Source organism: Anguilla rostrata, chromosome 1 (genome assembly GCF_018555375.3).
Source record: "Anguilla rostrata isolate EN2019 chromosome 1, ASM1855537v3, whole genome shotgun sequence".
NCBI lineage: Eukaryota > Metazoa > Chordata > Actinopteri > Anguilliformes > Anguillidae > Anguilla > Anguilla rostrata.
The window spans coordinates 68,579,104-68,597,348 of record NC_057933.1 but is presented as its reverse complement, the minus strand read 5'-3'; the positions used below and the strand labels follow the sequence as shown (position 1 = coordinate 68,597,348).

The following is an 18,245-nucleotide window of genomic DNA, read 5'->3' as shown; positions in this document are numbered from 1 at the left end:
GCTCTGATGGGTTGGGTTAGGGTCTAGGGTCTAGGTCTGCTGATAAGATAATCTTGATCACAGAAAATTGCTTTCAGTTACATGACAAAAGAGATCTCACTGGTTGCACACACTCAATCCAAATCATTTTTCTCAGTCTGATTTAGGGACACATCTTCACTGCACATGTTAATACCCCAGCTGTAAACCATCTTGCAAATATAAATATTAATGCAATGTGAATGACTGTACTAATATTGATTATGCATCACATTCTCCCCTTCTAAGACAAAACAAACAGAACAGACAAAACTTCTAACATAAATTAGTTACATGGATGTAGGGAAATTCAAGGAAACTTCAACAGCCGTCATTTCCCAGTAAACAGTACAGTAAGAAAAGTCAGGGGATAAAATGGAGGGAGGGGACGAGGACGGGTAGGCCTAATCTTTGCGGCGCCACCTTAAAAAACAGCCACCCTGACCTTTCAATCTAATACAGCCCCAGACAAACCTCAGCTCCCCAGACTCGCGGCCAATGGTGAGAGCAGCGTCATCGTTGGCGGAAAGCCACTTTCCCGAAAGAGAGAGGCGCTGCGATTGGACGAGCTCGCAGAGACACTCGGGCTCGCGGTGCCTTGCCTTTTTGTTATTGTAGCGAGCGCGCTGCTAGGAGAGGCTGCTGGAGCTGCAGGATGTGTGAACAGAGACAGAGAGGCTGATAGACTGATAGCAACTGAGATAAGAGGCACAGACAGGCACAGCCACTGGAAGAAAGAGGTGGAAAAGGGGGAAGGCAATTTGGAATACTACTTCACCTATAGCTACCACTTCTGCTTGTTTCCAAGTACTTCTGTAGATTTGTGAGTACACTTAGCTGATGACTTTATTTGTGCGGCGGGTGGCTCTTTTTCTTTTGTGCGAACCAGCAGGCTATTTATTGTGTCCCTTACCACAAGATCAGTTTGTTTCTCAAGTGAGACAGAAGAGAACCAGGGAAGCCTCACTCCACCCCCGCCCGAGACGTGTTCTGTATCACAATCCAGAAACACGATTGGGAAGAGAGGCAGGTGTGTATTTCAGAAAGCAAGACAGCATGACTTTGTATTGCCCTTTAAAATACATTTTTATATTTGCGAAAAGACCTTGCTAGCTTGCCAACTAACAATTTTGTCCCCAAAAGCTTGCCCTTCCAGAAGACAAGATATCTTCAGATGTGAGAATATTTTCGTATTGTGGCATGATAAGCTACCTTGCTCACATCGCCGTGACGTTACATAGATTTTGAATATCTCCCCAAATTATAATATTATCGAACCCAACGCATGCAGGATATGATAGAATAGCTAGCTGTTGGGAACTTCTGTGGCATCACTGTCGTGTGTGTTCAGTGCTGTGAAGCTTACCGACTTTTATTCTACCAGGAAGTGGTACTCAGATGTTTTACATAGCTACATTTTCAGCAAACCTGACTACGAAAAGAAGCGTGCGTTTTATACATAATATACACTATGCAATTCTTGTATGTACAGCTGTTTGGTATTGGTTTCGCTAGCAGCATCTCTTCGCCATGCATCGTGTCAAGGTGGAATGTTTGCGAATTAATTATTCAGTCTAATTCAACTCCGCTTTAAACTTTCACTAGTCTAATTATTGTAGTCGTTTAAGTAGCGTTTATAAAGCAAATTGCAACTGCATGACGCTATCAGAGAAGATGTTTGGCTTGGACATTATGACAATATGAGATTTTGGCCATATACTGCTATCTGCCATTTACACCATAATTTAATTTATTAAACGTTACTCTATACTATTAACATGATAACTCAAACCTCAACAGGGTTTGCTCTAAGGGTGTCAGCAGATTCAAACGAATATTTTGACAAACTTTATGAGGCAATAATGTAAATGTTTGTTTTGGTCAAAGTTCATTAGCTTAATATTTAATTAATTTCTCTGTCCTGAATGTCTGTGCATTACTCTTCTAGGTGCCGATCAAACTAAACTTGCGAGTTTGTGTCGATTTTACGGGCCGTAGGTCTTTTTCAGGCTATTCAATAGTACTGATGCGAGAATGTCATAAACGTCAGAACATTTTCTACCAAGGCTAATGTATTATTTCTGTATTCGAGCCATAAATAGATTGAAGGCCATTCATAAACTGATCCCGAAGACATGGTACAGCACGTCAGAGGTTTCTAACCAAGTCTAATATAGCTTTGGCTAAGACCATAAACACTCCGCTGTGTCGTCCCCGAGTAGATTGTTGACTGTGTCCTTCTTCCATAACATATTACAGTGCAGTCTGTTATGGAACGAACAGTTGGCAAAACTAGTAACACCAATTTCTTCATAGACATTTCCGTAACTGCAGTGTATTGTGCTCTCTCTTTCTCTCTCTCTCTCTCTCTATCTCCCTCTGCCTTCCCTCCTTCCTTAATGTATATAAACTCCTCATTCTCTATGAAGTCTGTGTTAATATCTGTACAATCTCTATATTTTTTTCTTGTGCATCGGTGCATTAATTTCGCTTCTTTGTGTGTCTGAACACAAACCCTCAGCCAGTGTGGAAGCATGTCGGTGAACCCCCCCAGCAGTAACGACGCCTGCCTCAGCATCGTGCACAGCCTGATGTGCCACCGGCAGGGCGGGGAGAACGAGGGCTTCGCCAAGCGCGCCATCGAGAGCCTGGTGAAGAAGCTGAAGGAGAAGAAGGACGAGCTGGACTCCCTGATCACGGCTATCACCACCAATGGCGTGCACCCTAGCAAGTGTGTCACCATCCAGAGGACCCTGGATGGCAGACTGCAGGTGAGCGTCCTGACGCATTGTTATAAACGTTTAGATTCCCTCGCTGTTCCAGTGGGGTTCATACCGATGGGCACTGAGCTCTACACTGTCTGAAACACTGAGAGCAACACTGACTGAAAATCTCATCAAGCTTTGTGCAGTTGCACTGAGCTCCTCTCCAGCTGATATAGCTGCCTCTGCACTGTCTGAAACGTGAGCGCAGCAATAAATGAATGATGCACTGAGGTTTGATGTGACATTCAGTGCTATACGGACTCACTGAGATCCACATTGTCACACTGAGGTCTTCATCCATACTGGGCTGTCTACTGACACACAGAATCGTCCATACTGGGCTGTGTACTGACACCCTGAATCATCCATACTGGGCTGTGTACTGACACACTGAATCATCCATACTGGGCTGTGTACTGGCACACTGAATCTTCACCGATTGACACTCTGCACTGGCTCTTACTTTGACTTTATATACTGGCCTGTAGATGGTTTACAGCCCCTTTCTGTATCCCTGCTTTGCCCTTCTCTCTTTACTTGTCTTCCTGTCCGTACTTTAACCTCACTCTTGCTCCAGTTCACAGTCCATTGCTTTTCTCTCACAATAAGTAAACCTCACTTTTTCCAGCTCTCATGTCATCAAGCCCTGCCTCTCAGTTTTCAGTACAACGGATACCCTAACCTCTACTACATCGGATACCTTAACTGATACCCCGAGAGATTTGTACCTTGAGCCAGCAAGTTCATCACTGCTGGAAAATTAGAGATACGTACCGACAGTGTTATGACTCTCTGGCTCACACTGACATGTCTGATTTAAGCGTTGACTGACATACTGACACATTCCTGAGAGCCCGAGGGAATAAATTGTATAAAAAGGAGGTGGAGGGAGTACCAGTAACAGTCATTGACTGGCAGACCAATCACTTGAGCAGCTGAAATGCTGACCGTTTGCTATACTTTGTGTTTTGCCTTGTTTTCAGTACTTTGTGCACCCCTTTTCCAGACGGTTAAAACTACTGAATGGTATTCTATAGTATTTTATGAGATTGGTGAACATATTTGGAGGGGTCTTTCACCATTCCTCCATTCAGAATCATGCAAGATTATTTGGGATGCACTTGTTGACTTGCTTTTTCAATTCAGACCATACATTTTCAGTCTGGGGAATGAGATAACCACTGCAAAACAGTAATTCTGGGGAGCATTTGTTGATTTGATTTTGGGTGATTTTGAGCTATGCTTGAGGTCATTGTCTCGTGAAATGATCCAATTGCAGCCAAGTATTTAGCTTCGTTGTGGGGATAGTAGGATGTCTTGGTCCTTACTGGAGTTCATGGTTCCATTGACTGTGACACCATATAGACCTTGATCACATATTGAAGATTTATTTTCAGATGGGTGGGGAAATACATGCTGAATTGAATCAATTGAGACATTCCGGTTGAGTGGTTTGACGTGCATAGTTCACATTAACTATCATCTCAAGAGAATGAAAGAGAAAGAAACGATGACAGTGGTATATTGTACCCCTCCCCGTGCTTTTGGAAAGAGAAAGAGTGAGAGAGCAAAAGAGTATGAGAGAGAGAGAGAGAGAGTGTGTGTATATGTGCGAGAGAGCGAGAGAGAGAGAGAGAAAGAGGGAGAGAGGGAGGGAGGGGTGCAGTGGCAGTGAGGGTTGTTTTGTCTGAGACACAGGAAAGGGGCAGGGTTTAGCTAAGCCTGTCTGTCTGTGTGTGTGTGCGTGAGTATGTGAGTCTGTGTGTGTGGGTCCTAGTTTTTGTCTGGGTAAGAGTGTGTGTATAAAATCTATGTATCTGCATGCATGCATATATTTACAGTGAAAGAAACTTTGTATGAGAGTGATTGGATGAATGTACTTTTGACTGCCAGCCTCTCTTTGTGCCAAAAAACCCTTTTGCGTTATTTCTGTGTGTGAGTGCACACTCAGTGACTGCTTGCCTTCATGTCACACTGAGGGCTTATGTGCAACTAGAGGCTTTGTAGTGGGATGAATGTATGCCTTCCCATACAGCAGCACTGTAGTGTGTGTGTGCATGCGTGTGTGTGTGTGTGTGTGTGTGTCAGAGACAGAGAAAGAGAGAAACTGAACTTTCACCATTTTCATCCAAATCTTATAAGTTTGAAAGGTCGGCTTTCTGGGTGGAGTTTTATGAACATGGCGAATGGAAAGAACACCAATAAACTTCTTTTCAACCAGGTTAAGAATGAGATGGCTTCCAAACCTGTGTGTGTGCGCGCGTGTGTGTGTGTGTGTGTGTGACTGTGTGTCTCACGCTCTCTCTACCTCTCCATCTCTCTCTCTCTCTCTCAAAGGTCATAGGAGGTGTGACGTGATCACTTCAGTCATCAGTTCGGCTCCACTCTGGCTGGATGGATTGAATTAACTTCCCCCCTCCTCCTCTCTGTCTCTCTTTTCCTCTCTCCCTCTCTCCCTCTCTCAAACACACACATTCTCGGCCTTCCTCTAATCTCTTCAATTTAAACAGGCTTTAGCTGCATGCTACTCCTGTCTCTACCTTAGTGACGTACGCTAATTTAGTCCTTCAGAATTTTGCTTCAACAATAACCCTGTGGCAACAGTGGTAGTATCATTCAAATGGGTTGCTTTGAGCGATCAAAGGACATGAAATGGTAACATTTGATATGCTAAACATTTGTTTTAAGTTAAATCATTATGTTGAAAATGCAAACCATGAAAGTATTATGGGTTAAAAAGCAAAGGCAAGTTAACTACAAAGGAATTACTCAAGTTATTATGGATTCATGAGCCAGTAGAAAAATATACATGAAAAACAGAGCGTGAACAGTAGTGGCATTAGGACTGTGAACTGCAGTGTTTCTGTCTTCCTGTCTGTTCCTTTCTTTCTGGATTGCTTTTTCCAAAATCTTAGCTTCTCTGGGAAGGTTTAAAACATTTTAATATGACGATGGCTGAATAAAGAGGCAAACTGAGCAGCCACGCACACACACACACACACCCACAGACACAGGAAACCGTTAGTGATGCATCAGAAGGCTGGAATTCAAGTGCAATACATAAAAGCGTCTGTTTTTTATGTAGTGCTACAGTGTCCGAATTTTTAAAACCTCACAACAATTCTTAGTTCCCTGTCCTTGTGTTTTCACTGGTGAAATATATACCTGAAGATTTTTATACATATTCCCTTTCTGTTGCATCTTGCTTTACTGTTCATTTGAACTTTCTTAAGGCAACAGTATGTGTGTGATTGCACCCCACCCCAACACTACCCTCTACCGCCTCCAACCCTCTAACCCTGATACTGCTCTCCTACCTCCCTCCCCTCTCCCTCACCCCACCCCCACCCAACACTACTGCTCCCCTACCCCCCCCTCTCCACCCCAAATCCTGGCTCTGCTGTCCTACTCCCGTTCATTACATTACATTTATTTTTCAACCCCATGTCCTCCCTCCTGCTGTTCAACCCCCATTCAACCCCATCTCCTCCCTCCCGCTGTCTCTCAGGTTGCAGGGCGTAAGGGCTTCCCTCATGTGATCTACGCCCGGCTGTGGCGGTGGCCAGACCTGCACAAGAACGAGCTGAAGCACGTCAAGTTCTGCCAGTTTGCCTTCGACCTCAAGTACGACAGCGTCTGTGTCAACCCCTATCACTACGAGAGAGTGGTGTCCCCTGGCATCGGTAAACCTGGATACCGTCACACATACCTACACAGGCTGAAGCTGTCTACCTACATTACACCAACAGACGTGCATACAGAGACACAAAACGTTATGTGAAATGGAGTGACATGTTACTATGGTAACAGACAAACGCCTTGAGCATTATAGCATTTATGTGCTGCGCTGACAAACGAAGAAAGATGTGGGTTGATTTTGAATTCACCATCTCCCTGTATGATTAATTCTAACATGCTATCAGGTTTTTAGATTGTATAGCTAGACATTAGCACCCTGATGTCACTGAGGAGACTGACTTGACTCGAGCAGAACATTTCAAAAGCTCATATTTTATTGTGTTTGTATGCACCGATAAGTAATCCCTCTCCCTCTCTCTCTCTCTCTCTCTCTGTATCTCTGTCTTTTTCTCTGGCTCTTTCTCTGACTGGGCATTTTGCCTCCACATCCAGTTGGTCTCAGTATCCAGAATACAGGTAAGGTCCACGCGGCGCTGCGGCTGCAGTCGTCTCTGTTTAATTATCATTACCTTTCCATGTCCTCCCTGCGTCCTCTTATCTGCAGGGGTTCAGTAGGCTATTACACAAACAGGTTTAAAATATTAATGATACAGAGATATATTCCGTATTACAATAGTTCTGCCAAATGAGTGGCCAGATGACAAAAGCGCTTAGTAAAATAATGACACGGTTGGCTTGGCTAAAGGAATGCTAAATTGGGGCACCTGAACGGTGTGATGACTTGCATAATTATGCTAGCCGGTTAGCCAGCGACGCGCATGTGTGTGTGTGTTACACAGGGGTCCCCTCGCCTCCGCTGCCGCTGGCGCACCCAGGCCGACAGATCAAAGAGGAGTACATCCACGACTGCATTCAGATGGACCTCCCGCCAAGGATGGCGCCCCCGCAGGACCACCACCTGAAACTGCACCCTCCCGAACGCTACAGCCAGCCCCTCCCGCCCCTGCAGCTGCCCCCGGAGCCGCCCCACACCCCCACGCCCGTCACTCTCTACCCCAGCATGCCCCGCTCGCCGCCTGGTCAGTACGCACACTGTCCTTAGACACACGCTCATAGAGTGTCATATATACAGAATGGTGTCGTGTGTACAGCCTGATGCAGACGGTCACTCTGCACCTGTGTGTGTCTTAGCCCACCAGTGCCATCCCTACATGCTAATTACTCAGGAGGGTGCTGTTTTACTGACATCTGATTATGATTTTAAGATACGTTTTATGCCTCCACTGTTCTTCTGTCCTGACCCCGCTGGCTGGCTTTCTGTAAATAACCTGCCCGCGCGTGTGTCAGTTATGGGGCACTCCTGGTACAGACTAAACAATCCCTTTGTACACAGAGCACAGATGTGCTCAGCCCAGACAGGGCTTGCTCTTCACCGTCTCAGACAATGTGAATGTGTTTCTTTACACCGGCAAAGCGGGGAGGTGCGCACCCAAGAGGGTCGCTCAGCCTGCACACAGGGAAAGCACGGAAGAACGCACGGCTGGTTGTAGCGTCGCTTGCGTCCTGTTTTTGGCGTGGCGGTTTCTCGCGCACGCTTCGTGTGCGCTCGCCTCTGACTGGCCCGGGTCGCCTCATCGACCGCACGCGTCAAAGCCGGTCAGAAATAAAGTCTTCAGAGACCAAGAAGAAAAGCAACTGAGAATATCCCCCTGCATGCACACAGATGGAAATAAATGAAAGGACTCTTCCGATAGGATGTGGAATGTGGGATGTCTGCAAGACAGCCTACTGCCGAGGTTAATTAGGCCTCAATAATCATTACATAAACTCCGCTGAAATACCTTGAAAATGTTGCTAAGCAATAAACCATAATTCTAGGCGCAGATAGCGTTGGCAGAAATGCAGCTGCAGTTGTAGGCTGCGTGTGTGTGCGTGTGCACGTCTGCGTGCGTCTAATGTAGAGCATGCAGGGTTTAAATAAATAGTATATGGCCCTCGAAGGGGAGAGAAAGGTTTGAAAGCTTTGGCTGCCCCTGATATTGAGCGCGTCAGCCAGCAGGTTTTATCGCGCTCGGAGATAAAGGTGCTGTCCCTGTACGTTTATAAGAGCGAGGAGATGGAGAAGCGCACACAGAGAGAGGCAGGGAGAGATGCCTGCCCGGGGGACATGGCCGTGGGTGGAATGACACGCTCTGCCTGTGAGTGAAATTGCTTCAGAGAGAAATATGCTGCTTTACTGGTTGCGGGTTAGTTCATTTGTGATTGATCTCCACTCTTGTCAAAAAGTGCAGATCCAACCAGCCTTTCTCTTCAGTGTTTTGCCTGATAAATTGAAATAATCAAGAATATTTTTGCAGTGATACTGTTTTTAGTGGTATTTTAGAAATGGCGCTAGTGTAAGGAAAAAAACACAGCTCCGATCTTGATGAAAAAGGCTTTATTCCGATACCGACGGTGACAAAGTACATGACAGGTAATACAAGAATACCAGCAAGCACTCTGGATTCAGCAGAGTTTGTCTGAATCCTGGTTTGTGAGAACTGTGACCTTAAATACTATTTCAACTCTATATGGTTGGCCAGAGTAGCCGTTTGATCACTATTGACCTACTCAATTCCAAATGGTTGGCTTGAGTAGCCGCTTGATCACGTATCCATGTATGCTACGGGCTATTGTGGTTTCAAGAGTTCTCTGTACTTCTCCCAATCACTTATCTACATTCAATTCTGTCTCCATTGGCGCACAATCCCTTGTAATGTGTATGATTATTTAGCACTACTGGAGGTGTTTTTAAAATGGTTTCACTGAAAAACAGATATTTTAGAAGACAGGCATGCTATCATTTAACTTAAATGAGTGAATGATTTATGCTACATGCCCCATGTACGCACATACATGATGCCAGAATGACATGAGTTTTTACTCGGTGCGCTAGCTTTCATTGGCATTGCGGCTAATTGCGCGACACTAAATGGACAAAAGCGTGTCAGACGCGTGAAACACAATCTGCTGTAAAGTGCGGCTTATCTGATGGAAGTCTGAAAATGTGGAAACTCAGGAGAGATAGGGTTGGAAACGCCTACGCAGGTATGCTTCCACGCGTCTGTGTCTAAGTTCTGGGAGGTTTTCTGTCTCCCTGCAGATAAAGGCTTTCTATTGTGACACAAAGGCACCTTTTGACTGAAGGGAACGTACACAGGAGTCTGCAGACAAACCCCGGGCATAGAAACGAATCACTGACAAAGAGAGCTTCGCTTCAGGCCAGGAGAGATTCTGCTGAAAGCAGTCTGAGGGGCAGATTTGTCACAGGGCATAGCAGAGTGTAAACACGGTTTACCTGCTGACATACAATTCGTTGCATCACTAACCAGTTCACCCTCTCTCTGTCTGTCTCCTGCTTTATGCGGTTTTTTTCCCCTTCTCTTATCTTGTCATTTCTCCTTTCCTCCTGTAACAACCACTTTTGTTTTCTTCCTCCCTATCGCTTCCTCCTTCCTTCACCATTACTTTCCTCTTTTCCGCTGAATTGTACTCTCTGTTCTGTCTTCCCTTCACCCCACCCCTCCCCGTCTCTGCTGTCTGTTGTTCACCTCCCTCTCCCTGCTCTGTTCCTCCTGTGCTCTCTCTCTCTCTCTCTCTCTCTCTCTCTCTCTCTCTCTCTCTCTCTCTGCCTGTCCCCTCGCACAGCCAGCAGCTCCATGCTGTCCATGCAGGGGAGACACGGCGAGGGTCTGCTGCAGATCGCCTCCCCTCACGGCCAGGGCGTGGCCCCCACGCCGCCCCCCTCCGCCCCCGCTCACGGGCCCCCCCAGCACCCCCCTCCCTCCAAAAACAGCTACGGCGGCTCCAAGCACAAGCAAACGCAGGGGACCTTCCACAGTGAGCCCCCCCTACTCTGTTGCCTGTTTCTTATTCTTCATCAGGGCCTCTGTGTATGGGCTGTTTGTGGCAGGCGCTTTGATATTTTTAATTCTCCTTTTCTCTGTAAAAAATTTTCAGCTACCTGGACAGGCAGCAGCACGGCCTCCTACACCCCAGTGGGACCCCAGCAGAATGGGAGGAGCCATCAGCAACCACCCCTTCACCACCCCTCCCACTTCTGTATGTCCGTCAGTCATTGAGTGGAGGCTTATGATGTTGCCGTTTTTCCGTTCAACTTCTGTCTAATACGTTTCTGTCTCCAATTAGGGTCTCAGCATCACAGCTCCTCCCCGTTTCCTCCGCCTGTCTCCGGTCATCCAGGTGAACTCTGCAGCTGTCTCACTCGCACCCAGATACTCCGCATGCATAGACACATTCACAGTGCATTTCCTGACTGCACTAGTGTTACACATGAGCAGCGCTTCCCAACCCTGTACCTGGGGCTCTTCCGTCCTGTAGGTTTTCACTCCACCCCCTGACATAGCCACACCTCGTTCTGCGGCTATGAAATCCTGTTTGAGCTATAGAATCAGGTGTGCCGAATTGGGGTTGGAAGGAAAACAACGGAGATCAGTGGGAGATCTTCAGGAAGAGGCTGGGAACGGCTGCGTTAGCGCATGGAGGCACCTGTGATGGTGGCTGGTTTCAGTCCTGCCCCCCATCGGTCCGCAGGCCCGGAGTTCTGGTGCTCCATCTCCTACTTTGAGATGGACATGCACGTGGGGGAGATGTTCAAGGTCCCGGCCAGCTGCCCCGTGGTGACGGTGGACGGGTACGTGGACCCCTCGGGGGGCGACCGCTTCTGTCTGGGTCAGCTCAGCAACGTGCACCGCACCGACGCCAGCGAGAGGGCCAGGTCTGTCAGTCACCACCGCCGATTGGCTGGCTGTCTGTCTGTCTGTGTGTCTGTATCCATCCACCTCTCTGTCTGTCTGTGTGTGCATCTGTGTCTGTATCCATCCACCTCTCTGTCTGTCTGTGTGTGCATCTGTGTCTGTATCCATCTACCTGTCTGGCTGTCTGTGTGTCTGTGTGTCTGTATCCATCCACCTCTCTGTCTGTGTGTGCATCTGTGTCTGTATCCATCTACCTGTCTGTCTGTCTGTATCTCTTTACATCTGACTCTCTGTCATATGTCCATCTGCCTATCTGAGTGCGTGTCATGCTGACTGTTTTACTCTGGGTTGTATGTCTGTCTGTCTCTACGGCTGTCCAGCCATGCATGTGATTGTCTCTCAGATTATTTGTCTCGTGTTGGGGTGTGTGTGTGTGTGTGTGTGTGTGTGTGTGTGTGTGTGTCTGTCTGTGTACCCATAAGCCCTTGTGCACACTGAAAAATGTGGGTTGGATCATTGTTTCCCCTGTAAGTGAGACAGGGAGGTAATGTGATGTGGGCTGTGTGTGTGTCTGTGGACAGCCTGTGCCGCAGGGCTGTGCTGCGTCTGAGGCCCGTGCCCTGCTGTGCTCAGGGAGGGCGTGAGAGGGTGGATTTCATTCACACGGGAAAAGCTCAGCTTGTTAAACGGCTACCACTAGGGTTATGTGCAATTTCAGATTCTAATACTTTCGGAAATGACTGGAGGCATTAAGTGATTCGGTCATCCGTTGAAGAAATGTTCACTCTTGAAGACACTTGGGCAGAGGACAATATGCAGTGTAATTACCAGGGCAGTGCTTGCAGTGATAACATTTTCATAGTGTAGAGAGAAATAAAGGGGGATTTTCACATGCTGCAATAGGGTATCTGGCAAAAATAGGGTAATTGAAGGGGAATAAACAGTAATGTGCTGGCAAAACAGGGTGTGCAGCTCAGTATCATTGCATGGTGGCTTAATGAAAATCCATTCCTTCAGGGTGTTGTTCAGTTTTTGTTTTAGTTTAGTATTGCCTTGGCTATAACTTTATTATTCTGGGCTATTGGCAGAGCTTCACATGCATACATGCTGTACGTCACTTGAGAAAGTGCAGTGGATGAGCCTAACTTCCTGTAACAGGGACTTGCTGATTGTGCGTGTGCCTGAAGACGCTTCCGCCTGTGCGTGTCTCTGATAGTGTGGCTGAAGTGCCCGAGTGCCCGTGTGTATTTAATTGGCTGTTTTGTGCTGGGGGATCTGTGCTGTCTGTGGGCTCTGTAAGCCTTCTGCCCGTCGGCTTGTGTCTGTCAGGTAATTATCTTTAGAGCGTGAACAAATAAGCATAAGCCTGCAATCTCTCTCTCTCTCTCTCTCTCCCTCTTTCTTTCTCTCTCTCTCTCTGTTTCTCTCTCTCTTCCTCTTTCTTTCTCTCTCTCTCTCTCTCCCCCCTCTCTCTCCCTCTTTCTCTCTCTCTCTCTCTCTCTGTATCTCTCTCTCTCCCTCTTTCTTTCTCTCTCTCTCTCCCTCTTTCTTTCTCTCTCTCTCTCCCCCCTCTCTCTCCCTCTTTCTTTCTCTCTCTCTCTCTGTATCTCTCTCTCCCTCTTTCTTTCTCTCTCTCTCTCCCTCTCTCTCTCTGTCTCTCTCTTTCTCTCCCCCCCCCCCCCCCGCTCTCCCCCTGCTGGGCGCAGGCTGCACATCGGGAGGGGGGTGCAGCTGGAGTGTCGGGGCGAGGGCGACGTGTGGATGCGTTGCCTGAGCGACCACGCCGTCTTCGTGCAGAGCTACTACCTGGACCGGGAGGCCGGGAGGGCGCCCGGGGACGCCGTGCACAAGATCTACCCCGGGGCCTACATCAAGGTGGGGGGGGGGGGGACCCCAGGGAGGCACAGTAGGCCATCTGGGCACAAATAAAAGGATGACAAAGGAAATGAAAGTATAAGAGAGAAAGACACAATGTTCCTTTATTACACTGTGACACAGCTTGGGTGTCATTCCTGAATGAGGGGTGTGTGTAATAAAAGGAAGGCGTGAAAGGAGGAAGAGCGCAGTATTAAATTGCATTACAGGCATTTAGTAGACGCTCTTATCCAGAGCGACTTACACTTTTTACACATTTACATTGTATCCCAGTAATACAGCTGTTACGTACCTTGCGGCAGTGTCCTAGCGGGGAATTGAACCTGCGACCTTTACGTTACAAGACCAACTCCTTACCCGTTATACTACACTGCCGAAACGGAGGGCGAGGGAGATGGAGAGGGAGAATGTGACGCGGACGGTGGGTGACGTGCGTCTCCCCGCAGGTGTTCGACCTGCGCCAGTGCCACCGGCAGATGCAGCAGCAGGCCGCCACGGCGCAGGCGGCAGCGGCGGCGCAGGCGGCCGCCGTGGCGGGGAACATTCCGGGCCCCGGCAGCGTGGGGGGCATCGCTCCCGCCGTCAGTGAGTGCGACCCGCCGGCGGGGGGGGGCCCTCTGAGCGCCTCCCTGTCTGGGCTGCTCCTCCTGTTTCTCCTCTCTCTCTCCCCCCCCTCTCCTGCATGCAGGGTGCCTGTCTTAGGGAGGTTCATGATTTTGTGCATCGGCTCTTCAGCAAATGAAACTTTAACGCTCTCTCTCTCTGTTACCCTGCTCACTGTTCTGAACCACTGACTTCTTTTGTTTAGCTAAGGCTGTGGGTGGCCCTCTTTCACGTTGTCTCTCCATTTCTCTCTCCATTTACCTCTTCCCTCCCCTATCTTTTTTTCTTGTTTGGACCCCTCTCTCCCTCCCTCCCCCAGGTCTGTCGGCGGCGGCGGGGATCGGTGTGGATGACCTGCGCAGGCTCTGCATCCTGCGGCTGAGCTTCGTGAAGGGCTGGGGGCCGGACTACCCCCGGCAGAGCATCAAGCACACCCCCTGCTGGGTGGAGGTGCACCTGCACCGGGCGCTGCAGCTGCTGGACGAGGTGCTGCACACCATGCCGCTGGCCGACCCCGGCCCCGCTAACTAGACCGCGGGAAGGAGGCGGGGCCCCGTGATGGAAAGAGCTGGCGCTGGATTCGCTCAGAAAGGTTCCCACGACTAAACCCTGATTTATATTTATCACTGCCCACTACCAAGCAGCTGAACTCAAGACTTCATTGGGTCAGAACCGGGTTTGGGACCCTGATCTCTGCCCCAGTTCCCCCGCAGGAGAACCCAAATTCTGTATACGCACAGAGAACAAAGCTTCTCCCTTCAACGGATCTTGAAAATGAGTTCGGACACCTTTGTATTCCCTTTCTGGTGTAGAGAGGAACCAGTGAGACTCTGAACCAAGAGGCTAGAAAGAATCTGGAAGAGGCTGGGACCACATGGCTAGTTCACATGGAACCGGCCCTTTGATGAGAGCCTACTCAAAACTGAAGAACAGAGATCTGGTTTATAAAACCAAACCCTGACAGAGAAACATACTGCTGCTCAGACCAGCATGATGTTGCATTAAAAAAAATCCCAATAGTCAACTTCCTCTGAAAGCTCTCTTTTCCTGGTGTCTTCGTGTATTTAAATATAGTGTATTTGAAAAGTTGACGTTTTCAGGTTGTCCTTCTCCCTCATGTTAAATGTTCTACTCTGAATGAGTGAAAGTAACCAAAATAAAAAGCCAGATAAATGGCTTTAAAATAACAGTATGGATCTCAAAAGACAGTGAAGCACTGCACTTGCCAAAAAAAATATAACACAAATGACCAAAGCCAGGGTATCTGGAGCACACGACTGATTCCACTACCGAAACCTCTGACCTCCGTGACCTCTGCTTGAACTGTGACAAGTCTGTAGGTTGACCACACCCTGTGGGGATGGGGCCTGACTGTTGGTCTGGTCCTTGTGGAACGGTGCCAATGTAATTCCGCTTGGGGAAGATACACACTCTGTATTGCAGAGTACAGGAGTAAAATATGCATTTTTAGCCAATACTAGCCACTAAATTAATGGAAAATGGCACCTTTCAGCTGATGTAGTGGGGCTAATGTGATAGGGTGCTAGAAATGTCAACATTGAGCACAATATTCTTAAATGCCATCATACCAAATGAGCCATAGTCTGGGTTCTCCAACTCACCATTTAGCAAACGGCTGGTTTTAAGGGACGCTAAAACAAATGCAATTTGTAAAACCAAATGAACAATGGGCTTCACCTTCCTCAGATCCATGGATAGACTGGTGGAAGGACAGATTCTTTTCTGTCTATTTCATGCACCCATGCATTTTGCTAAGTATTAGAAATTGTAATGTTTTACTGTGGCGGAGGTCTTGATTTACCCTGTTTTAAACCTAAATTGTATGTTCTTTGAGCATTAGAGCATCTAAGATTAGGACTGCTCCTGTAACCATTCTTGTTCTTGCTAGCAGAACCATCTGTGGCGCTAGCATAAAAGAGACCGAGTGGTAAATGAAGTTAAATGGCCACCTTTAACCAAAATATAGAAGGGCAATAAAATTGCATATTTTGTATTTAGTGTAAACAGGAGGGTGCAGTCAGGCTTTTTGACTGCCACAATTTTGTTCATTGACTATTATTTATAACATAATCATATTTGATATGTATAAGCCATCAGAGTTGTATGTACTAAGGAATTGAATTGTAGCCTGAGTGGTTAGCTGGGTGAACTGTAGATGGTCTCAGGTCAGAGATGACTTTCAGAGAGCTGGAGACTTGTTAGAGGTTCTCTCTGAAACAGATGAGTGCCTTTTATTGCTAAGTAGAAACTTTACATTGTAAAAATACAGTAATCCTATTTGTTTTAAAGCATTGCACTGAATGTATGTCTGTGGTAGCATAACCTACTACATGCACTTACTTTCTGTGGAGAAAACAAAGATGTACACATGCATATCTATATCTAAACATTTTGACCAATCAGCCCACTCAGGGCTGACACCTAGTGATCCTGTTTGGTACTACACGCTGACACCGTTCTGTATTTTTGTAGAATCAATGTTTTATGTGAGGTAGTTTTTTATAAATATTGTGATGGTGATTAGTAGTGGTTCATTGTGACACAGCAGGCATTGGTATTTCAACCTGGACAAAAACCCATGGGCTTTGTGATTAGAAAATGAGGTCAGGTTTAAGTGATCCTTATCATGGTGTTATTAATCCAATTGATACCTAAGTATAATTTCTTATACTGCAATACAGGGTGCACACAATATGTACCTTTTTATTCAACATGAAATACAACCATGTTGTATGATAGTTATAAACTATACAGTTCCCTGGTATTATGAACTATATTATTATATATATAGTTATATATTTATAATAATGAAATATGGTAACCATGTCACAAATGATCAGCACTGATGCTGTTAATATTCTTTTGTTAAGTATATACATTCTATAGCTCATGTGATATAAACATATAGTTTTGTAATATTGACTGAGAAGTATATTGCAAGATGTTGATTAACAGCCTTTAAATGCTTTAAAGTGATGTTTCACTTTCTGGGATTTTAAAAAATACAATTTATATGTTTAGTTTTACTTGGCCTTGACAGCAATGGGGGTAATTTATGATGACCTGCCTGTTTTATCCTACAGTAGTTGGTGTGGGGAATTTGCAGTTTGTAGTCTAAAGCAAGAAAGCGCATTTCACGTAACTCCAGATTAACTACAAATACAGCAATGCTAGGCCACTAGTGGTTTTACACGTGTATGTTACCTGATTGTCCTTGCAGTGTTTAATACTGTTTCCGATTCTATCTATTTCTTATGCCATGTGGCTGTACCAACTGGAGTAAAACATATTTTTTGGTTTAGACCACAAATTTTGAATACTTCCATATTTGCCCATTGTAACCTGACAGGTTGTCAGAATCTTCTGTAAATATCTGAAATAGCCTTCATTGCATATAAAAACTGTCTGGACCAAATCAAAAACATACAATGAAACTGATGTGTAAAAAAAACCTAGGAAGTGAGCAGTTGCTTTAAGATGGATGCTGTTGATGGTGCAGGCGTCCATGTGGAATGTCTCACTTCACTCACTGCACCCATTTCTATATTTCTTTCTATTTTTACAGAAATGTAATCTGTTATCTAATGTTATATAATGTGAATTTGCTCTACATGGCTATTTTAAATTATTTTTGCTTTTGTTGATTTGTTGGTAGAATTATGTTTGTTATAAAAATAGATGCGTTAACTGTACAACATGTTGAATGTACAAATGCAAAATAAAAAAGTTTGTTTTCATATAATATGCAGTGAAAATGAGTCTTTTGTTTTTGGTGGTGTCTGTATTAGCAATGTTAACATGACGTTGACGTACACTGTCATTTTGATTGTGTAATGTAAATGATAATCCTCTGTTATTACTTATAATTCATCACTCAAACGATGTAGCCTATCTCTGATGTTGCCCATTTCAGATCCCTCGTTGTTGGTTGTTTACACTGACATGTCCTTTGGTTTTGGGCTTTTAATAGAATCATAAAGATTCTACAATATGGAAAAAAAATGATGTTTACTTCTCATGTAATAAAGAAGTATCACAGTTTACCTGTCATAATCACAAGTCTTCCATGTGTGGAACTGTGTTCTATGCCATGGCTTGAATTAAAAACACAGCTTAAATACCCTTAATAATGATGACATGTACTAATACCAGTATAAAGTGAAGTTCTAATTTCTGCACAAAAAGAAGAAACTAGTGCATTATATTGACATGAATTAATGAAAGGGTGGCTAAATCTGTCATAGTGCATCATGTGATCATCATTTGAATGTCTTTTCTGATTCAGGTACCAGAAATGCTTATTACAGTAGCTAGCGGGGATACTGTTGCTGGATCCTAATAGTGATAGGAAAAGTTACACAATCAGTGTGGAGGACAGAGTGCGAAACACATTTACTGTGCAAATGCTCATTATTATTCCCCAGTAATTCCACGAATTGTTATTTATGAATTAATATAAACAATTTATTAATGATATTGATCACAAACATAGTTGATAATTAACATTGTTAACATTATTGTTCAGAAATGAACGTTTTAAACCAGATTATAATTCAAATTGGTTAAC

At 45.7% G+C, this 18,245-nt stretch overlaps 1 protein-coding gene across 4 annotated transcripts; it reads left to right on the top strand.

Annotated features, from left to right (window-relative positions):
* The first annotated feature begins 557 nt into the window (after nucleotides 1–557).
* smad10b (SMAD family member 10b) lies at nucleotides 558–17,420 on the top strand. 4 transcript variants are annotated; one of them, XM_064353201.1, is made up of 12 exons: nucleotides 558–841; nucleotides 2,540–2,789; nucleotides 6,292–6,466; nucleotides 6,915–6,938; nucleotides 7,262–7,501; nucleotides 10,110–10,301; nucleotides 10,422–10,523; nucleotides 10,611–10,664; nucleotides 11,016–11,199; nucleotides 12,886–13,054; nucleotides 13,501–13,639; nucleotides 13,977–17,420. In XM_064353201.1, the coding sequence occupies exons 2-12, from the start codon at nucleotides 2,553–2,555 to the stop codon at nucleotides 14,186–14,188; spliced, it is 1,728 nt and encodes a 575-aa protein (XP_064209271.1). In that variant the 5' UTR covers nucleotides 558–841; nucleotides 2,540–2,552; the 3' UTR covers nucleotides 14,189–17,420. The 4 variants fall into 4 exon arrangements, with proteins under 4 accessions (XP_064209271.1, XP_064209258.1, XP_064209266.1 ...); XM_064353188.1 differs by having other exon boundaries at nucleotides 558–1,048; XM_064353196.1 differs by having other exon boundaries at nucleotides 559–841; nucleotides 2,544–2,789.
* The last annotated feature ends 825 nt before the right edge of the window (nucleotides 17,421–18,245 follow it).